Raw genomic sequence first — 23,890 nt, forward strand, 5'->3', positions numbered from 1 at the left:
GGCAGCTCCTACATGACGCAGGGGTATGCGTCCCAGAGAGAGAGACCAAGGCAAGGCCTGGTCCAGCTGGTTCCGTTGGGAGGAGAAGCGCTGCGCGTGGAGAAGAAGGTCAGAGCAAGAGCAAGAGATGAGAGAGCGAGAAGTGGAGGTCTCTTCTTTTTAAAAGACATCTGTTTACGCCCTCTTTTTGGGACAACAGCAAATCAGATCTTCTGATCTGAAGTGGGAAAAAGTTTCTTTGTTTGTGAAGAAACGCCTACCTTGACCATATGTCTTATGAGCGATAGAATTCATATTTCCTCTTAAGATTGTACACACAGAACAATACATTTTACTGTAATCTCCTATGTGTGACTGGTTGAATTAAAACAGGACGGTCAGACAGATACCAAGGATGACAGGTAAAGATAGGAGAAACATGACGTTACATTCATATGCATAATTTCACACAAATAAAGTTTGATTAAACACACAATAAAATTGTCAGTGTTTCCGTTATGGCAAGTGACGACACTTGAGAAACACAGGAATACATACCAACATTTAGTAATGGCTTGTTTTGTAAGGGGAATTCTGTTTCAAAGTCCAGAGTGTGTTTGTGTGTGTGCGTTGGAATGTCACGAGTCTATAAAGTCACGGGGAGTTCACGCTGAACTGGGGGGATTCCAGCCACACGGGCGCTGGTGAATTACCCCGTAGGGAAAAATTAACCAGAGCGGTCTTCCTAAGGACAAAGAAGATGTGTTCGACACCCTCGTGTTTCACTTAATGTGAAAAACAGCTGGCCTGATGTCATTGTTGCTACACATCTCAGAAAGTGCACTATCGCGCTGCGCTTATGAAGCCGGGATCTAATCCTGTTAACATGAAATAAGCCTGCTCCCGAGCAGGTTTAAGCTTGCACACCTGTTGCTATGACAGCAAGTCCAGGATGAGCTTCGAAGAACCAAACAATCCAAGATCATGCCAAATCGTCAACAATCAAATCCAGCTAACTGAGTTAGCGACGTACGAAGAACGGGCCCCAGCTGGTCCAAAATGCAGCAGCTCGAGTTCTTACTAGAACCAGGAATATGACAATTTTAGCCCGGTTCTGTCAACACTGCATTGGCTCCCTATTAAACACTGTATACATTTTTAAATATTGCTGATTACTTATGAAGCACTAAATGGTTTAGCTCCCCAGTACATCCTGAGCCATTTCACCACGCCCGTTTCTGAAACTTTTCACATGTCTACTGGATAATAAATGTGATGTGTCTGTCGAGTTTCATGCATTTTCAAGCGAGCTCTTAATGCATTATAGTCCTTCACGTCTATTGCGATCAAACTTCTGGCCAGTTGATAATACCTATCAAAATCAACTGCAGGCGGTAGATCCTTTTCCTATTTAGCACCAAAACTTTGGAATAGTCTTCCTAGCATTGTTTGAGAAGCAGACACACACTTTAAGTTTAAATCTAGACTAAAAACACATCTCTTTAACCTGGCATACACATAGAACATTATACATTCTATTATTACATTTGATTCTATTATTCAGATCAGTTAAATGTTTGTTAGGCTGCATAAACTAGGTCAGCCGGAACTGGGAACACTTCCTATAACACCCAATGTACTCGTTACATCATAAGAAGAATGGCATCTACGCTAATGTTAGTCTTTCTGTTTATTCCGAGGTTTGCTGTAGTCAGCCGTATCCGGGCCGTGTCCAGATCAGATGGTGGCCCTGAGCATAGACATGACCACAACGCATGATGTAGTCAGCTAGATCCGGGCCGTATCCAGATCAGGTCCAGATCACGGCCACAATGCATCCCTGAAGTGTCAGCAGAGATTGTGTCAACTATACTCTCCCCTGTGAAGGCCTCATCAACACGACAGCCAGTGGCACTGATCCTTAACAAACCCGTCTCCATACCAGCGTGATGACTCCGATCTTCAACCAGATGGAACTGGATAAATATTCTGAATGTTCCAATCCAATCTGACTTCTGACCTGTGATGCTGCCTGAATTATAATCTTACACTGTCCGTTCGTTGGCCAGAGGAGAACTGGCCCCCCGACTGAGCCTAAGGTTTTTTTTTCTCCATTCCGTCACTTGATGGAGATTTGGTTCCTTGCCACTGTCGCCTTTGGCTTTTGGCTTACTTAGTTGGGGACACTTAATATTCAACAATATTACCGATCTGCCTGCATTGACACCATTATATGAGAACTGAACTGAGCTGGACGATGGCATCACTGTTTTTTCCAGAATATATATAAATTAACTAAATTAATAACTTTTTTACAACACAAATGAACCATCACTGAACTTACTTAAGCTGGACTATGACACTTTTTTCTTCCAGATCTGCTGTACAGCAGAAATAAACTTTGTTGTATTATTTTCCTGTTATCACTGTAAAGCTGATTTTAAACAATCTTTATTGTAAAAAGCGCTATATAAATAAAGGTGACTTGACTACAACCTTTGAAACTGTTTTGTTGAAATACAGATTTTTTATTTTATTTTATTTGTTTACTGTAAATACATTAAGGGAGGTATTATCAATATTTCACCTGTAGTAAGTCAGTCTGGTCACTGACGTTCCGTACTACAACCATAGGAACATGAAAAAAAAAAAAAAAAAAAAAAAAAAAAACCTTTTGGAGAATTAAAGTAATTTTTTTCTACAAATAATTGTTTACTGTACATACATTAAGGGAGGTATTGGCACAATTTGACCTGTTGTATGTCAGTCTGGTTACTAGGGCCGTAGTACAACCTTTGGAACATGAAAAAAGCCCTTTTGGTGTTTTACAGTAATTTTTTCTGAAAATAATTGTTTACTGTAGTGTAAATACATGAAGGGAGGTATTGGCAAAATGTCAGTTAGTCAGTCTTACCAATACAATCAAGCTTTGGAATTTGAACATGTCTGTTTTTTAATGTTAAAAGTCATTTTAATTAATACAAATTATACGTTTTAACCACTTGGAATTGACCCTTCGTTAAGCCACGCCCGAAAACCGCCACAGGCCAACCGTAACTAGGCGCGGGAGGTCTGGCAAGCTTTCGAGCGAGGGAAACATGCCGAAGCATTGTGCGTATGGATTGTGCAAATCTGATACGCGGTATCCTAAAAGTTTGGACGGGGTGGTGGATTTTGTTCCCTTCCCGAAACCTAAAACCCAAGGGGAGAAATGCCAGGCGTCATCTTCATTTATAGCGTTTTTAACAATGTAGATTGTTCCAAAGCAGCTTTACAATGATAATAGGAAATTAAAAGTAAAGTGTTTTGGCTTTATAGCAGCTCTAGAATAAAGTTATTGTCCAGCTCGTGGATCAAGCAGTGTGATTAAAGGCAAGACGGAGGCTCACTGACATAACTTAACGTTACTTAAAAATATGTTTCAACATTTTGAATTCTCGAGGTCGGACATCCGGGACTTGTGCTCCCATAATGCACTGCGCACGCATAGCAACCGCGGCGAAGGGTAAAACAAACGAGCGCCCGCCATTAAGCAACACACGAAGCGGAAGACAAACGAGCGCCTAACTCTTTTCCTTTGGTTGCAAATCATGCCGAAAAACTGTTGTGTTGTTGGTTGCACCAACAACAATCTCAGCTCTCAGATTCTGTCACTTTTATTACGAAATTCAGACAATAAATAGCGTTTTGGCGCTTGTAAATGTGACGCGACAGATCCCTAGCGGCACGTGAACCGATCTTCTCTAACTTACTAGCTAACGTTAACAGTAAATAAACACGAATGAACAATGTTGAAAGATACAGTACAACTTACCGAAATGTATATTCCTCATACATAATATCGACCAATCAATCAAACAAAGGGGTCAATAAAACAGCTGAAGAACAATTATGTCACATTACATTTACCTCAGGAAATCCATTTGATGACCATAATATAGGCTAAAGCACGTAGTTGGTCTGAAAAAAAGAGCTATAGAGAGTAACGTTATTTTGCTAAATATAAATAATACTGCCAGCTGATGGGGCTCTCTGTATGTTTTCAGCATTAGGTGAGTTGTTTTTTTCTTGAGAAAAATTAATGCCTATCTTGCGTAGCCTACCTAATATTTATCCAAATTAGTCAATATTAAATCAAATCCCAATAATTGAATTGAAATAATAAAAAAGCGTAACGTTAGCTTACCAGAAATTGTACCATGTAAACATTGTAACATGTTGTCACTAAACCTAATAAAATTCAATTTAGTTACTAAAATGTTTTGACAATCAAAATACACTTAATGTGATGAAATATTTTTTTTTTTTTACAGACGCTAGGAGACTGTCTACTGATAAGACATTCTGTAATAGAAGGAAGATCTGTATTCATATAGCGCCTTTCACAGACATGTAGCTAGTCACAACTCACAAAGCGCTTTACATGAGTGTTTTATTACATTCACTTCTCACCACCGACATACATTCGCATACACAGATATCATTCATCATTAATACAAAGTAGTCCGTTAGTATCCATAATTGACATAATCCACAGCAAAACTTCCGTGAATAGATACCTTTTTGATTTGCCTCGGGCTTTGGCTTTGGTTTGTTTTACCCTTCAAACATGGCGGCAGCTTGTTGCTACGCAGGTCACATGATTTGTGACGTAACGCCGACCAAGAGAATGGTCAGCATATGAGGCGGTTGCTGCTTGCGCTGGGACCTACCTAACGTTATGCTTTAACTTCAATTTTGATGAAATTATTCTCTAATCGTTTGCATATTATGTCGTGGATATAGCCCTCGAATGCATACTGCAGTATTGCACTCTCATATTTTCACCTGTTTGCCAAAAATGACTAATTATCTCCTTAGGAATGTCTGAAACCAGTGCATACATACTGTAATAGACGTGCCAGGCGCAAAAGCTTGACAGGCGTAGCAACAGTAACTAAGGAGGGCGGGGCTTAGCGAAGGATCATGCGGCGTATTAGCGCGTCAAAGCATTCTCGAGTATAAATATGCAGCTATAATGAATGATTGCACGTGAAATTAATATTTCATGTCTATATACAATGGCTGTTAAAACTAATTGTGGTATCTTTGTAAGACTGCTGACTCTATAGAACAGTGGCACGGAAAACTAACTTTACCATGCTCTGAGATCCCCCTATAGTGGTTCAGGAGCATTTATGTTGTGTTGTGGCTTGTTTCCGTTGTGTTATGGCTTGATTTCATTGTGTTGTGGCTTGTTTCCGTTGTGTTGTGGCTTGATTTTGTTGTGTTGTGAATTTATGTTTACTTTTAAAATTTTGTTGTGTTGTGCACTACTGCAGGGCCACTGTACTGACACCTAGTAACTGCCGTGTTAATTATTTGTGGACTTTAAAAACATTTCTAATGTAATAAATTTCTCCAACTCCCTCTGTTTCTCTTTTCCCACTTGCATTTTCTCTCTCACTCTCTCTGCTTGTGTCAGGCTAGTGCTGCGTTCCAGTCCAAAATTGTCATGCCCTTCACTCGCTAACTTCCCTACGTCTCGTTCACTCGGATGTACGTCATTGCTTACGTTGCACGAGTGCCCACTACTGGCGCAAACTGCAATGGGCTGAATTGGAACGTCCTAAGCCCTTGATCACTTGGAATCCACTATGGAGTTGATTTATTATTTGTTTTCCCCTTTAAGAATTTGTTTAATTCAGCATCCAAATGTTTATAGGTGTGTTTGGGTTGTTTTAAATAAAAGAATTTAGAATTAATATATCATAGAGTTGTTTGTTGTGGTGGTGATTAGATTAGATCTGTGGGGACGTCACAATCGTACTGCATTGTGGGACATATAGGTGTCTGAAGTGTACATATGAAGTAGACTCGCTCCCTCTGTCAAAATCGAGGGAACGAGGGTTTGTCCATATAAACCTCCCTCGTCCACTTCACGAAGTGGAACGCTTTTCAAAATGGCGGCAGGGATTCCCCCGAGGGGAAGTGCTTAGGGAAGTTCGCAAGTGTGTGTCTAAAAGTGAACTGGAACGCAGCCTATGAGATGCACTGATGCTGACTAATACATGTGACCAGGATCTTGTTTATGCCATGTGACCACTGATCTGCCTGAGGACGGCTGGATTTCATATACTCTGCAGTTCTGTACGTGTTTGTATGAGTCAGATTTCATGGATGAAAACAACATTCCAGTGCTGTGTGGTTTCTAAATGTCCCATGTTCTGTAACTCTTGACAATAACATGGATGTGTAGCAGACATGCACAAAAACAGCTTGCCAGAAGGCCGTTATCTCAAGTAATCTATAAACTATAGTTTAAAGTACACACTAATGAACTGAACATATAAAACTGCATTGAAAAAAATGGGAGATATTAATTTAAATAACTTTTTTAAACCTGGAAATCACAATTCCTCGACATTTAAATGTATTTACACAATGCACAAATTTTAGCAGTGCTGACTGTACTGGAGTTCATTGACACATATTTTGTTGTAAGGAAGGATCTGTCTAGCCAAATAATAGGATTTTGTTTTGTTTTCAACAGTCTTCTTCAATCTTACATTTTAGAATTATAACTGAATCCTGTGAGGATCATGGCATTAAAAGGGTTGGTGGTGGTGGCGGTAATAACAACAGGTAGCAACAAACTACTGTTTACTAAATAAATAAATAAGAAAGAAAGAAAGAAAGAAAGATTGAATGCCACTCAGCAATTGGGTAAAGCGCTGGCACATGTAGCAAATCACAATCGTCGAAACAAACAGTCGTGGATCTCAAGAGCCTAAAGCGCGAACTGGTTGCCCGGTAGAAGTCAGTACGTTCCACAATGTAAAACGTGCGCTGATTGGTCTGTGATGTTTGATACGCACGTGGGTATAGAGAAGCTATAAATACTGCTTGAGCTAGTGGTTTCTCTCATTTGTTAGTCTCTGTGTACACGTGAATGTTGACGGAGATGTGTGTATTAGTCTTTGTGCTATTGAAATACATTTTTGTGTGAATTTATTTTAAAATTATATCCTTTTTACAAGGGTAAGTATATTATATTTACTTTTTTTTTATGTCCCTGGTTAGTGATACTCTGGTAAAGCATCCGTTTGAATGACTGCAACATCAAAAATGTGCGTTTGTTAGTGATTGCAGCTATGCAATATGTAACCTTATTAATGTTTTTGTTGTAAATCTCGAACTGCGTAAGCTTAATCATCGAGACTATGAAAAGTGAGCTTTAATACTTTTGCTCGATTATAATTTAGGCATATAGGCTACTGGATAGAAGTTTTGCATCGTTCCTTCTGGTGTGCAGCATTTAGGCTAATCCAGAATCTTTCTTTTTCAGCACTTTATACAACTCAAAGGATTTTCACAATGGTTGCAACAAGCACATTAAACAGAAACTCGGAATGCCTCTCTGGATTTGCTGATAGAGGATATGACCTGACTTGCATCGACCATGGTAATATACGATTTTTTTTTCATGTATAATGTTCAGTGTCTGTGATTTGTGGAGCGCTAACATGATTTTCAAACAGTTATACTGGATTTGAGAGCTAGACTTGTTTACTGCACTCAGTGCGCTGATGGTGCAGAGCTGCAGCAGTGATGTCATGTCAACACCGATTAAGTCATTCTGTTTTCCAGATCATCTCCTTTGTGGCCACGACTTTAGGATAGAGTAGTAATCGGGATTTTTCTTAATTGTTAATGCGTAAATTAGCTATTGAAAATTAGATGTATTACATAATTAAATTTTGGTCTTGCTAAAATTACTACCATGCTTTTTCCGAATCACCAATTAAAACGTTTTAAATTGCTAAATGCATTTATTAATAAAAGCATTTAGTCTAGTTGTTCCGTTCAAACATCAGCACTTGATGTTTTCAGATTTTGAGCTCGAATTTAGGTGTAGTAAAATGTAACAATTTGTATGTCTAAATTACTTTAGTAGCCAGTATTATAGTACAGTATAAAATATGGATGTTCAATTTGAAGCCTGCTAAAAAAGTATTTTAAATGTGGGGTGAGGTTGGTTTTCTATTATAGGAATGTGCTCAAGAAATGCTTTTTAAGGGCTCTTTAAGGGGTTTAATATTTGTTGTAGCCTAATCCCTCTCCCTTTAAGTTGGTGCTAGATGGTAAATGTCATCTGAAAATAGGTGGAACCAAGAATCCATGATTAAATACCCAATATCAGATGAAAAATATCCAATCTGATCAAAACCAGTAAATTAATAATGATATTATGTTCCCAATATATCATGCATCCCTCAGTCTAACCTCATGTCTGTTCTCTCTCTCCAGAAATGGACTTTTGGGAACGGTGTTTGGCAGAGCCTTACTTGGGTGCTGAAGTGTGTGAGGAACAGACATGTCAGCAGCTCGCCCGGCTGCTTGAGGGCTGTTTGTCGAGGGCCAAAGCCAGCAAGCTGAAATGTGCCCATGTGCTGGTGCCAGAGACTCTCACCCGGCGGGTGGCACGGGACATGCTCAGGTTGGCAGCAGGGGAGCCGTGTGGGTTGCGGGGCTGTGTGCTGGATGTGCATCTCGAGCTGGAAGAGCAGCAGCACCGCTGTGAGAGACTCGAGCGACTTGCTTGCGATGCAAGTGTGGTGCCAACCTTTGAATTGACGTTGGTTTTCAAACAGGATGGTGGTGGCTGGCCGAGTCTGAGGGATTTTTTGCGCATTGGTACGTGTTTCCCACCTGGCACCCACCGTGCACTTAAGCTTCGGCCTGGGTTTAGGCTTATTAAGAAAAAACTGTACTCCTCTGCAGCTGGAACTATAGTTGAGGAATGCTGAGATAGATGAAGCTGGTGGGAAGGGCTGGAGTTTAAAGATACATTTGAATGCACTTTATGAATGTAAGGGTCTGCTGGGGAAGCAATACTCAAGTTTTTTTTTAATCAATAATAGAAGGGTTTTTGTCTGGTGGTTTGTTTGTTTTTTGCCACAAAATGACATGGAACAAAATGGAGAGTTGATTGTTTATATAGGTATTTGCTGTAGTTTTTGAAAGCATTAAGGATATTGTTTAATATTGGCTTTGGCCTTGTGCCAGTCTCATCTAAAATGGTCATAATTACGCTCAAATTAAGGGTTCACGAAGTGTTTCTTTTTATAAATCACACATGAATTCATTCATCATTAGATGTGTTTTCAAAGTTGTGTTATTTGACTGTTGAAGATTTAAAAGTACAGGAAAGCATCACCCTAAAGGGGGCCATATTTCTGAATGTATTGGGTCTGTGCTCATGAATGAAGTCTTTCAAATGTAAATTTCAAGATTTCCAACTGGTTACTTTTTCTTTTTTTTAAGAGAATATATGGATAGGGCTTTGTAAGTTTTTTTTTTTTTTTAAACCCCTGTGTGAGTTCACCTTGTAATGGTCACTGCACAAATGTTCTTGTCTTTATCCTTCAACACTTGATCTTTGTTTTACTTATCTTCCCAACTGAATAGACTTCTATATTTTGCCTGAAGTGCTGGTACAGCAACTGAACATTTTTATTTATAAAGTTCCTTTTATAGGAAGTTGAGAGCCTTGTCTATTTTGACAATAAACTATATTTTCAAAACTTTGCAGGTACTTTTTTTTTTTTGCTTGGTTTTTGTTTTTTATTTTTAAATATATAAAATAGTTGACTAATATCTTGCCTATGTTAAACCAGATAATTATTTTTTTGTTTACCTACTTGATGTCAATGGACAACACTTGCCTTACCCACAGGCATAAACTTCATCCCATAAAGTGGTCATGAGTTGAGAAATCAAATGTCTCTGATCTTTTGACATATAAGAGGTCATTTTACTGTAAAAACTCAACTTCTCCGTTATTCCAAAACTGCTTTTATTGAATCCAAGCTTAGAAAACGACTCCTTTGGATTTGTCACATTATGATGTAATAGTGTGATGAAAGACCGCCTCTGCAGAATCAAATCCTACTTCTACATCATTGCGTCTTTGGCCCCGCCCACTGGTACGTTAGTGAGATGAGCAGCAGAGAAGAGAGATATGGGATCACTGGGCTAAAAATAACATAAACCTTCCAAAGAACAGTAATGCTAGGAAAGTGGTTATTTATACATGTCTGTCATTTGCAATGCTCATCACTGCAACCTTTCATGCCAAGGTGTATATCTAAATATAATGCTATAATCAACACTTTTCACAATTATTTAATCTCGATAGCTGTAATAGTGGAAACGTAGTAAAAAAAAATCAATGGAGTTCCATATGTAATACTTATTTCATGCAAGATGTTAGCCAATCATAGCAGTGGGTGTTTACATTGAAATCTCACAGCAGACACACCCCTTCCAACAGTGTTCAAATCAGAGGGCTTAAATCAGGGTAGAAAATGGCCTTTTATTTCTAAATGACAATATTTTATGTAAAAATCATACTAACATAAGTGCACCTCAGGAAACTCCACCTCAATCCATGACCCCTTTAAAGTGCTAAAAGCCACCCTTTTATGGCTTTGGGGTATCCTGAAAGACATTTATATTTGAGGTCGCCAAACTAGCGAGCATGTGCATATGAACGTACAGGAAATATCTACAGCACTTGTTATATTTCACCTCTTCTGTTAAATTAACTTTCCTGCTTGTTGGTGTACAGTGGAAGTAACTTAATTTCTTATCCAGCAACTTTGACTTCTTGACAACCTGGGATATTTGAAATTTACTTGGTTTAAGTACTTAAGCACTTATCCTGAAAATGGACAGCTGGGTTTGCAAGCCACGTTTTGAACAAAGATCATTAGACGGACAGGATCCTCTTCGCTGTTGAGTGGCTGCAATTTTTTATGTAGGAAAAACATTGTTGAAAAGGACATGAATGTAAAACAGTAAAACAGTGACGAGCTGAGACTGAGCCAGAGGCCCTCAAACACACTAGTGCTTTTCTTTTATTTGCTGTCCAGCTTACTACACACACTTGGAAAAAACATGGATGGGATTTTAAGTACCATATCTTGTTGCCTTCATGCTACTCTAGATAAAGGTCATTGGTTCTGAAGGGCCACCTGTTGACTTTTTAGATCTGAATGAAGAGAACTTGAGCTTATGATGTGAAAAGTATTTGCTCTGTTTGCTCCTCTTCTAAAGACTCACAGGGTTGTTTTACAAAATTAGTGAAGACATCTCATAGACTTCCATTGTTTTTAGATTAAAGGTCCCGTTGCATGCGATTCCATGTTTCAAAGTTTAGTTAGTGTGTAATGTTGTTGTTAGAGTATAAATAATATCTGTAAAATTATAATGCTCAAAGTTCAATGCCAAGCGAGATATTTTATTTAACAGAAGTTGACTACAAAAAACGGCTCGATTGGACTACACCCCTCTACTTCCTTCATTAGTGACATCACCAGAACCGTGTTTAGACTAACCTCCGCCCACAGGAACACAGGCGTATTGATGGCAAAATGTCAACAGACGGTTGATGTTTATCTATAATCGGATACCGCAAAAGTTTAATTCGAAGTTGTTAGTTTGCTCTGTCCATTTCACCACGGACTGTTTTTCTAACCTGGGATAATATCAAGCAGGCTTCTCTCAGCGTTTCATACTGACGAAGGGCGCAATTTCAACTATATTCCAGCAAGCGGTAAGTAGTGATTTAATATGGAAGTAGCGATCAACTCCACATCGTTTCTCTTAGTAGGATGAAAATAATCTTACTTAAACTGTGATTAATATACAGAAAGCGATCAAAGAACAATCCCTTTCCAATCGCCCAAGCTGTCAATCACACAGCGCGAGTTTATCTGGACTCTTGCCAAAACTCGTTATGAAATAAATGACGCTGTTACACTGCACAACGAAGCTCTTACTGTATTTATATACCTCATGTTTGCATTGGTGAAATCATTAGTGAGTGCAGAAACTGCGTTGCAATGATAAGATCTTTTTTCCAACATTATGAAGCTGCAGACTCGGAGCCTGCATCTACAGTCCCGCACCCAGAGTCCCGCATTCTCAGACCCCTCGTTTTTCGAGACAGCGCCTCCTGCTGTTCCAAAGATCGTATAACACCCTAATCCAAATGCCATTGAAAACAATAGGATGCAATATTATATTACGGTCTCGTTTTATTTAAAGTTATCCAAATAAATATTTGCGTTCCCTGCTTAATGCATGTGCCAAAAAAACTCATTGTGTTCTCTGACTAACAAATTACCCCTTAGTTATTTTTTGAGCGTGGGTGAAATTGAAAGAAAATTACTGATGGAAGTGATACAATTACAGATTGAAGTATCTTCTGAAAAATATTATGTGATATTATATTGCTACAATATTGCTACAATGTTTTTTTTTTTAATTCAAATTCGAATTTTTCTTTCAGTTCAACCTATAATGGTCTAATTAACATTATACCTTGCTAACATTACAAAACTTAACATTGCTAACATTTTTGATATTTTGAATGCAAAGCAAAACTCAAATAAGAATAGACAAAACACCAATAATAAACAATTCTGTACTTTATTTAACGATCACCTAAACATCATCTTGCTGTAAACAGGACAAAGCAAAGAAAAAAGGAAGAAAGACTTGTGTTAGTGACTTTACTTTTCGTCTTTAATTGCATTAAAAAAAACCTCCTCATTTATAAGTCGCTTTGGATAAAAGCGTCTGCTAAATGAATAAATGTAAAATGTAATGTAAATGCATAATAATTACTTTCTGGTGGGCGAATGCTCCTTCTTTTTTCCTTTTTTTGCAATCACTGTCAAATTCCTCGACTTCACTAAAATAAAAGATGAATGCCATTGTCAAAAATATTGTGTAATAATAAATAATATATTTTTTTGCAAATGCAAATTACAAGCATACCTAGAGTGAATAGGGCCACAGAGGAACACCTCCTCAGCCTCCTGCCAGGATAATGCCTGCATCTCATATAGGCCATGAATGATGGCCTGTCCATATAAATAAATTAATTAATATATAAAACATTTCAGTCAATACAAATTAAAAGAAGGAACCCAAACAAAAGGCCAAATGACACATTCTAGCTCACATGTTAATATAGACTGGTTAATACATAGTGAAGGCATAGTAAATTTGATTATTAGGCAATTGTATGAGTTGTAAATGGCTGGCAACAACTTCATATCACAGTTAAATTAATATTGATTAATTTTAATACTTACGTTTAATAAAAACTAATTTAAGTAGTCTACATAAATTATATAAAGTAAAATAATTAATATTAACACACTTAATGTATTTAATTGGTCTACTTTATATCAACTAATTTTAATCAAATTTTTACAATGGCTTGTCTACAAAAAGTCCAAGGTTAAAGGCTAACGTTAGCTATCAAAATATTTTCGGCGAAAAAACATAGCCTACGTTAACGGCTCAAATTTTGTTACAAACTAAATATTAAATGGACTATTCATATGTTGGTGTATCGATGAGCTATAAAGTAGTTTGATTAAAAAAGAAATCGAATGAGTATGATTCGCTAAATAAAATTGACGATACTCACGTTTCGGCTTAAGTTCTTCAAATGTTTATCCGATCCAATTTGATAGGAGGCGCTGTCTCGAAAAACGAGGGGTCTGAGAATGCGGGACTCTGGGTGCGGGACTGTAGATGCAGGCTCCGAGTCTGCAGCTTCATACTACTCCAACTTTCACGCGATCAACAGACTGTCATCTGCTCAGTGCTCACTGCAATTTTTTATGTGATTGAAATAGATCTAAATACTTAAAAAACTTCTCACGATTCGTTAATCCCGATAGTTGTAATAGTAAAAACGTATAATAGCTGTAATAGTAAAAGTTTTCCAGATAGTTCCACATGTAATGCCAGATATTTAATATGCAAGCATTTCAGCCAATCACAGCAGTGGGCGTTTACACTGAAGTCTCACAGCAGACACGCCCCTTCAAACAGAGTGTTCAAACCAGGGAATGAAATCAGGCTAGGAAAAATGCCTTTTATTTCTAAATTATAACAATTTTTGATCTAAAAAACATACTAACATTATAAGGGCACCCCTGGAAACATGATAAAATAATAAAAATAATCCATGGAATGGGACCTTTAATCAGATGTCCTAGTCCGAACCCTAGCCGTAAATATTTTCTCACAAGGTTTTTCATGATATTTCACTATATTAGTATAGTCAAACCTGTACACAAGGCTTGCATTTGTGTCTGCAGCTGCAAGTGATAGGTGCTAATTCAGCAAAATGTCTCATAGGACCACAAGGCACACAAAGGCGTAAAGCAAGCATAAAAAAACTGTGTTACAGCTTTCAATTAAGCCGCTGGTATTGGTAAAAGGAGTGAGCAAGTGATTGATGCGTACAAACTCCATGAACACGTAAGATGTAAGATGCAAAACTGTCTGGGCACTAAATGGGCACTATTTTTTGAAGTGCATCATATCCATCATAAAAGTGTATCAACTAAAATAACTAGCTTCCGGCAGATGGCCATACGCAAGTCGACTTACGGCAAAAGAGTAACACTTGACGATGCATGTATGAATTTAGTATTGGCGCGTGCCAAAAGTGCAGCTCTCTCTGCGCTCATACATACTAACTAGTTACTAAATGCAGTGGCACCCTTTGATACATTTGAAACGCTGTCCTAAGGAACAACATCATTAACATTTACATGAACCCCTTCAGATATTACAGATTTAGACAGCCATACGTTCATATGTTCAGTAAAGAGCATACATATTTTCAAAGAGATGGCCTTGAAAACTAGATTAAATTCTTTCCTAGATACTGGAAATTGGTAAAAATCTAAATAAAATCACTGACGTCACTCCATTACTGAACCAGTTTTCAAGAAACAAGCACTCCCTTTTGATACCGGAACGAGGATTGTGTCAGAGTTTTCCTGACGCTATGGGGAGACTCTGTTTTCTCCTAAATACTGAAGCCTGACTGGTTCACGTCTGTGCACCTGCAGACAAATGGCTTTTCAGCCTGCCCGAACGGGTGGAGCCAACTGGCTATTTAAGTTGCGCTCAAAATAATTTCAAGTCAGAATTTTTCTCCTTCAGCGTGAAGATCATCTCCTCGCTGACTCCGAAGACTACGACGACACAGAAGCCTTTTCTCTCACCGTTAAAGCAAGCCTCCTGCCGTGTACACTTTGAGCGTGGATGGGGTGCGCCCGACGTCCAACAGCATCTGAAGAAATGACAAAATAGAAGCGATCTCACAAGACATGGGATCTATGCACCAGATAAAGATACACCATAAAAATATATAACTTCTCACCTGCAGCTTTCCAGCTAAAAGCAAAAGATCAAATTTCACAGTGCAAGCAGAAAGCAAACTTTTTCATTCTAAAAGAGCGAATTGAGCGATGTTTGGTTAAAAAATGTTTTGCCTTACTAGTATGTTGTGGAGGAAAAAGGATACACCAAACTTCCCCCGCTAGAGGACACTGTCGCTGTGCACCTCTGCCCACCCACAGCACTCGGATGGAAGTCTAAAGCCCACAAAACGACCATGTATTCACCTCCCAACCCCCTGTTCAGTTCAGGGAGTTATTTTTGCAGCCAGTACTGCCATCTGCAGTTATAGTGAATCAAATAATAATCAAACACCTTCACAAAAGGAGCATTCCTCCTCCACTTTATGCAGCTGCAGGCTTCAGCCCCCCACCGCAGTGCTGCCATCTGCAGCCGTTACTTCCTTGTCCACTAGAAGGATAGCATTCAAGGGGGTAGCATACCAATATACAGTCTTACCATTCAGACTATCCCTAGCTCCACGCACTTTTATAAAATGCATGGATGCAGCTCTCTCCCTCCTGAGGCAATAGGGAGTTTGCATCCTAAATTACGTAGATGATTGGTTGCTCTTAGCCTTATCGAAAGAGGAACTGTGTGTACACAGATCTCTGCTTTTCAGCCATCTAGAGAGTCAGGTTCAGAATCAACATAAGCAAGAGCTCGCTGTCCCCCAGCCAACGCATCACGTTCCTGGGGGCAGTGTTCGATTCGCCTGGATTTCGCAGGAACACTCTCTGAAAATTCATGTGTTAGCATCGGCATTCAAACCAGGAATCAACCTCCCCTTGAAAACTACTGGGCCTCGTGGCAGCAGCCTCCTCAGTAGTCCCTTTGGGCCTGTTACACATGCGGCCACTACAACAATGGTTAAAGGCCCACATCCCACCTCGAGCATGGCGCGATGGGCGTATCATTCTAAAGGGGGTCGCACACCGGACGAGAAGCGCAGCGCCGCGTCGCGTCTAGGACAACTCGAGGTATCGCACACCGGACGCACACTTTCTCAGTTTATGGCCAGCAATGTTGTTATGTTTAAGGACATTATGGAATTAAGATAATGTCTGTACTATGTTATGATTGTACTGTACAATTAAATACAATCGTTGCTAAGTCTGCAGTCTGAACACTTGGCACTCTGTGGCCCGGCACGATTTTGAACTAGGTCCTGAGCCATTGCTGGGCGCCGCGGACAGATGCCGAATGGTGTGTGTACACTCATAGAGAATAATGTGTTTGAATTTTAAAGACGTGGCACTACGCGACACAGCACTGCGCTTCTCGTCCAGTGTGTGACCCCCTTAAGGGTGACCCATGGCTGTTCCAGAGTCCTGACCCCTTGGAAATCACCCCATCTGTATCATATAGGAGTGGAACTGGGCTCCATTTTCAAAAGCAAAGTGTTCGTTACAGATGCCTCCAAGACGGGTTGGGCTGGTACATCAACTGCCTGGAAATTATGGCAGTGCTTCCGGCCTTCAAGGAATTCCAGCCAGAGCTCAGAGCACCATGTCCTCATCCGGCCGGACAACATGACAGTGGTAGGCTATATAAATCACCAGGGTGGTCTCAGGTCCTGTTTGCTGAACAGACTGGCGTGGCCTCCTCCTGTGGGGACAAAACAATCTCCACTCAGTAAAAGCGATGCATGTGCCGGGCTCTATGAGTACGGGAGCAGATATTCTGTTCCAGAATAGAACACCTCCAGGACACCTGAATGGCCAATGACGTTGTTGCTATTATATGATAGGCTGAGGTGCCTCACGTGAGATCCAAGTTAGTAGTTATGCTTTTTACAATGGTAAAAGCCACAGACCATCTTGCCCGGTCCAAATACCCACACTTGCGGTCTTAGCCACTTGAGAGCGCGTGTATGCGACAGGAAGGAATTGTGCAAGACTGTCCCATGTCTCAAATCCCGCTGACGAGGAAAACATTCCACTGTAAGTTAAATTAATTAGATATTACATATAATTTGGTAGTAAAACATGGTGTTGCACATTTTATTGGTGCAATGATGAGTAGGCTATGTGTATTTTGTACAACATTTGCAACTGCTTTTTATCACTTAATTAGAAGCACCACAGTTTTAAAATGACAAAAACACATTTTTGCAACTCTATAAGTGTGTCCCATCGGGTAATCAAAAGTTCTACACAGTTCGCCCACTTGAACACTTGGGTCAAATACAGGAAATATGTCAAAGTAGACAAGTGGTCAAGTGCAAAGACTGCAAGTGGTGCGACAATAGGATCGACTTGGGCTGAGGCTGGGTGTAACAGATTGGCGAGAGGTGCCGCTTGCAGGTGGGGAGGAGCTGAAAACAGTGACGTGAAGAACACAAACACTTTTTAATTTTTACAGTTTTTTAAATATTGCTGATTACTTACAAAGCACTAAATGGTTTAGCTCCCCAGTACTTGAGCGAGCTCTTAGTACTTATAGCTCTTATACAGTGGTGGTCAAAATTGATGGCACCCCTGATAAATATGATAAAAAAATGGCTGTAAAAAATATATCTGCATTGTTTATCCTTTTGATCTTTCCTTCAAAAAATTCGCAAAAATCTAACCTTTCATTGAAGTAAAAGAAAGGAAATTGGGGGGTAAATCACATTATGAAATAAATGTTTTTCTCCAAAACACGCTGGCCATAATTGTTGGCACCCCTAGAATTTTTTATGAGAAAAATATCTCTGAAGTATATTCCCATTAATATTTACCTTTTTTAGCACACCAGGGTGACTAGGAACATGAAATTGTCCAGCTATGACTTTGTGTTTCACAGGAGTTTAAATATGAGGAAACACAAAGGCCAAATTCCCTTAATCATCCACAATGTGTAAAACCAAATAATACAGTTCTGATGTGCAGCAAAAGATTGTTGAGCATCACAAAATAGAAAGTGGCTGTAAGAAAATATCTAAAGAATTGAAAATCCCCATTTTGACCATCAGGGCAATAATTAAGAAGTTATAATCAACTAAAGATGTCATGAATCTGCCATGAAGAGGACGTGTGTCTATATTGTCTTAATGGATGGCGAGGAGGAAAGTTTGAGTGGCCAAAGACTCTTCAAGGATCAAAGATGGAGAATTGCAGAGATTAGTTGTGTCTTGGGGTCAGAAAGCCTAAAAAAAAAATATCAAACAACCCCTACATCCCCACATGTTGTTTGGGAGGGTTTCAAGAAAAATCCTCCTCGCTCCTCCAAAAACAAACTCCAGCATATTCAGTGGTCAGACACGACTGGAACTTCAAACGGCACAGGGTTCTGTGGTCAGATGAAACTAAAAAAAGGGCTTTTTGCCAGCAAACCCAGCAGATGTGTTTGGTGCAAACAGGGATGAAGAGTACCCCATGCCTACGGTTAAATATACTGCTGGATCTTATATGTTGTGGGCCTATTTTTCTGCTGGAGGTCCTGGACATCTTGTTCAGATACATGGTATTATGGATTCTAGCAAATACCAACAGATAAAAAATCAAAACCTGACAGCCTCTGCTAGAAATCTTATAATGGGCCGTGGTTGGATCTTCCATCAGGACAACGGTCCAAAACAAACATCAAAATCAACACAAAAATGGGTAACTGAGCACAAAATGAAGCTTCTGACATGACCGTCACAGTTCCCTGACCTGATGAGTGGAGTGAACTGAAGAGAAGAAGCACCAACATGAACTTGTGAATCTGAAGGATCTGGAGAGATTCCGTATGGAGGAATGGTCTCTGATCTCTTGTCAGGTGTTCTTCAAACTCATCAGGCATTATAGAAGAAAACTCAGATCTGTTATCTTGGCAAAAGGAGGTTGCAGAAAGTATATAATAACAGGGTGCCAACAATTATGGCCAGCGTGTTTTGGAGAAAAACATTTATTTTATAATGTGATTTACCCCCCACTTTCAATTCTTTTACTTCAATGAAAGGTTACATTTTTGTGATTTTTTTTAATGAAAGATCAAAAGGATAAACAATGCAGATTTATTTTTTACAGCCATTTTTTATCATATTTATCAGGGGTGCCATCAATTTTGACCACCACTGTAGTCCGTCATGTCTATTGTGATCTCAAAATTCCGGCCAGTTGATACCTAGAATATCAAAATCGTCTGCTGGCGGTAGATCCTTTTCCTATTTAGCACCAAAACTTTGGAACAGTCTTGCTAACATTGTCTGGGAAGCAGACACACTCTGTCAGTTCAAAGCTAGACTAAAAACACATCTCTTTGACTAGCATACACATAACACATCATAGACTTCTATAATTCAATGTTAGGCTGCATAGATTAGGTCAGCCGGAACCGGGAACACTTCCCATAAATCCTGATCTTGTTACATCATAAAAAGGATGGCGTCTACGCTAATATTAGTCTCTCTGTTTATCCCGAGGTTTACCGCAGTCCGCCGGATCCAGGCTGTATCCAGATCGGACCTGCGCCTGGACACGACGACAATGCAGTCCTGAAGTGTCAACTAGTCTCTCCCTTGTAAAGGCCTCCTTCCTTCCCTTTACCTCTGTACAGATAAAACGTTGTCGGGATACTTCCGGTTCACGTGGCTATGGAGAAGTGATAAAAAAATTCTGTATTATAAATTTTTCAAGTCTTGTACCTTGGAACCTATTTCATGGTTTGCGTTCTCGAGCCACCAGGCACTGTTTTGTGCAGCTGAGCGGTCGGATCGCATTAAGGGTTTTCTGTTAGAACGGTGTCGTGTTAGCGACAAGTTAAGTAGTTAAGTTAATAACTAATGATCGTTGTGGATGGGAATCAATCAAAACTAACTTTAGCTGGACAATAACTTTATTCTAGAGCTGCTGTAAAGCCAAAACAATCTCTGTTAATTTAATTTCCTATTATCACTGTCAAGCTGCTTTGAAACAATCTATATTGTTAAAAGCGCTATATAAATGAAGGTGACTTGACTTGACTGACTTGACACTTTCTGCTTCCCGTAGTGACGCTCGTGCTGTGTTTGCATACTTAAAGGACAAATCCAGTGAAAAATGAACCTAGGGGTAATTAACACATGGTTACCGAGTCGATCGTTCCCTGCGATGCGTTTTTATGAAAATCGAATGTATAGAGTTTTATCTTTAAAAACAGATTAGCTCATAACACTAGTATATGGGGCACAGAGTAAGTAAAAATAAATCGCTAGTTAATACCACTAACAAGGCTCAAAATAGCCTCACACTAACACGGTAGCATAATTAAGATGGATCCTGCATGTCAACGCGTAATGTACTGTCTTTATAAAGTATCTTCTTATTAAACTGTCTGTACACTTACAAAGTTCTCAATGCTTCGGTTTGTATGTAAGGACCCTCATTATGTTACCATGTTAGTGTGAGGCTATTTTGAGCCTTGTTAGTGGTATTAACTAGCGATTTATTTTTACTTACTCTGTGCCCCATATACTACAGTGAGCTAATCTGTTTTTAAAGATAAAACTCTTTACATTCGATTTTCATGAAAACGCATCGCAGGGAACGATCGACTCGGTAACCATGTGTTAATTACCCCTAGGTTCATTTTTCACTGGATTTGTCCTTTAATCACAACTGAAGTGGAATAAATGCAATATTTTTCAAATACACAAAATATTGAATGAAAACGTCTCTGAAACATCTGTGTACTGCTTAATACAGTTTGAACAAAAATAAAATTCAACCTAAGCCTATAATATAGATACCAATGTGGGGTCTATGTTTTTTTTAATCAGTTTTATTTTGATAAACGTGACACATAGGCTATAACATCATGAGTCGTGACTACATGAAAAGAGCTTTTACTGTTATAAAAATACAGATTTGTGAGCATTAGTGGAACTGAAGTTGTCAAAATAAACACGAAACACACGTGATCGTTGTCATTCGGTGAATCTGGCTAATCGCCTGTGTCGTCATAAGAGCTTGTGCAGCCGCTCTTGATTAGCTGCACCTGCTGAGTCACCATAGTGAGTCACCCGTCTGCTCTCGAATCGCTCTTGCGATACTTTGATGCCATACGTCACAGTCACGTGGTGTCTCAAGTTGGGCAAAATTTCTAACCACCATGCACTGCTTCAAGTCAGCTGCCAAAGTTGAACAAGCCTAAACTGGCCGCATCCGAGTTCTCATACTTACTAGTAGGTGAAAAACAGTATGTGACAAAAGAAGTATTTCTGAATTCACAGTACTCATAAAAGAGTAGGCAAAAAGTACCCGGATGACCTACTTCTTCCGGTGAGATTCATGCATCTCACAGGGATTACCGGTGATCGGTCTTGCGCAGATTATGCTCATCTCAAATGAGCCTATGGACCCTTTTCACATTTACGGGCTTCTCTGAAGCGGGAGTCGTTATAGTTGGATAAAATTCTGTAGCTGGGAACTAGCTGCATTAACTAGTTTTTTGTAATTTGATACAAAGGTAATATAATGGTAAATAGCCTAAATGTAAAATTACAAAGTAAAGATCCGCACACCGGAGAGATCCCATTCACAAAATTTATTTCAAGAGTGACGTTTCGGGCCTTTATGGCCCTTCCTCAGACTAACAGGAAATACAATACAGTTGCCCTTTTCTAGTCTCTGTGTCATGTGATTACATCACCACATTGTCAAATTCATTTTTAAAAAATATACATTTACATCCAATATTGCACCGTGCCCATGTATATATAACATACTCATCCAAAAAAAAAAAAAAACATATACATACAAAGAATAAATATGTCAATATATCAAAATACAAATGTAAAACATCATACCCATGAATATGGATTATTGCACATTGTCCGTATCAAATTAATATCCACATACAATGGACACATCAACTATTATACCATGTCCCTGAATCCATCATATATACATATTATCACATATCATATATACAATAACATCAGACACATAACAATCTTACTCTTAATGTGAGTGTATGGAATCACAAATCCAATACATATCTTTACCGTATATAATATGACAGCATAATCTGGCAAAGTCAAGCATAACAAAGTGAACCATTTAATCACTCTATAAGACAAGTTAGAGGCATCTGTTATTCTCTCAAACTTACATCATTAGATAAAGAGGACCAAATATTCAGTGAGATAATCATCCATCTTTATAAAAATAAAAATAAAATATAGAGATAGACATGAGGATAGAGAGATATACACAACACTACACTAGAGAATCTCAGAACCCGAGAAATACTACTCACATAACAGATTACCCTAAAAAAGGTCTGATATCAAATTCGTTATTGAGGCCTCTAGGAGCTACAGTATTTAACGTATATATCCAAAATAATTCTCTCTTTAAGAGCATGTTATCAACGTTACCGCCCCTACGTGGACACTTGATAGCCTCAATTCCCACATATTTCAAACTAGATACATTGTGTTTGGCATTCATGAAATGTACAGCAACAGGACTAGATGTAACACCATTTCTGATAGCACTGCGATGTTCCGAGATCCTAGTTTTCAATGTCCTAGTAGTCTTACCTATATATGATAATCCACAGGGGCAAGTCAACATATAAATCACATTGGTAGTAGAGCAAGAAATTACCTCTTTTATCCTATATTTGTTACCATTATGTGGGTGATTAAATGTGTTGGTTTTATAAGTAAAATGGCATTGCTGACATCTTCCACATGGGTAATTCCCAGTAGGTATGTTGTTAAGGAAATGAGGAGTTATTGTAGAAGGTATGTCAGCTCGTACTAGTCGATTGCGTAAATTAGGTGTTTTTTTGAATACCACTCGAGGAGGTTCTTGGAAGGAAGATCTTAGTGTTGGATCCGTATTTAAGATGTGCCAATGTTGTTTAATGGCACCCTCTATAGCTTTAGCTACAGGTGAGTATTGGATGGCGCATACTATTCTCTTGTCATCCCTATTAGTCTTTTTCTTTTTTAGAAAATCCAACTGTGATGAATTAGCAAAGCGTGTTGATGCATCATTAATCCAGGATTCCTTATACCCCCTTTCTTCAAAACGTTTTTTCAAATCCAACCCTTGTCGAGTAAAGTCCTCAGTTGAACTACAAATTCGTCTGATCCTATTAAATTGAGAGATAGGTAAATTTCTCTTTAGATGAGTAGGATGGTATGACTCACCATGTAAAATAGAGTTTCTGTCCGTCGGCTTTCGGTAAAGATCCGTTTTCAACATATTGTTCTCCTTAACAATTAGGATATCCAGGAAGTTCATTTTTTCTTTATCAGATGACATAGTGAACTTGAGATGTTTATTCTTGGAGTTAACAAAAGTAAAAAAATCCTCCAACATCTTCTCAGATCCTGTCCAAATAAAAAACACATCGTCAAGGTACCTCCTCCAGATAGATATAAAGTCAATGAAGGGATTGATTTTTTTTTGGATGAGTATGTTATATATACATGGGCACGGTGCAATATTGGATGTAAATGTATATTTTTTTAAAATGAATTTGACAATGTGGTGATGTAATCACATGACACGGAGACTAGAAAAGGGCAACTGTATTGTATTTCCTGTTAGTCTGAGGAAGGGCCGTAAAGGTTTCGTCACTCTTGAAATAAATTTTGTGAATGGGAGCTCTCCGGTGTGCGGATCTTTACTTTGTAATTTTGCATTCCCTATGAGATCCAGCACCCGCACCTGACTGGGATGTGCGT

General features: G+C 38.9%; 1 protein-coding gene and 1 long non-coding RNA gene across 2 annotated transcripts; one reads left to right on the forward strand and one right to left on the reverse strand.

Moving 5' to 3' along the window:
- Positions 1–6,834: 6,834 nt before the first annotated feature.
- LOC311078688 (DNA damage-inducible transcript 4-like protein) lies at positions 6,835–9,548 on the forward strand. The gene is made up of 3 exons (XM_084107666.1): positions 6,835–6,999; positions 7,307–7,423; positions 8,269–9,548. Exons 2-3 carry the CDS (start codon positions 7,336–7,338, stop codon positions 8,766–8,768), a joined length of 588 nt encoding a protein of 195 aa, XP_083963792.1. The 5' UTR covers positions 6,835–6,999; positions 7,307–7,335; the 3' UTR covers positions 8,769–9,548.
- Positions 9,549–12,442: 2,894 nt separating this feature from the next.
- Positions 12,443–13,606, reverse strand: LOC311079745. Its single transcript, XR_014605449.1, has 4 exons — positions 13,469–13,606; positions 12,808–12,893; positions 12,655–12,721; positions 12,443–12,486 (listed from the first exon to the last, which is right to left on the reverse strand). It is a non-coding gene; the product is annotated as an uncharacterized lncRNA (long non-coding RNA).
- Positions 13,607–23,890: the final 10,284 nt, after the last annotated feature.

This window comes from Abramis brama (genome assembly GCF_963993115.1).
Source record: "Abramis brama genome assembly, chromosome: 3".
Classification (NCBI taxonomy): Eukaryota; Metazoa; Chordata; class Actinopteri; order Cypriniformes; family Leuciscidae; genus Abramis; species Abramis brama.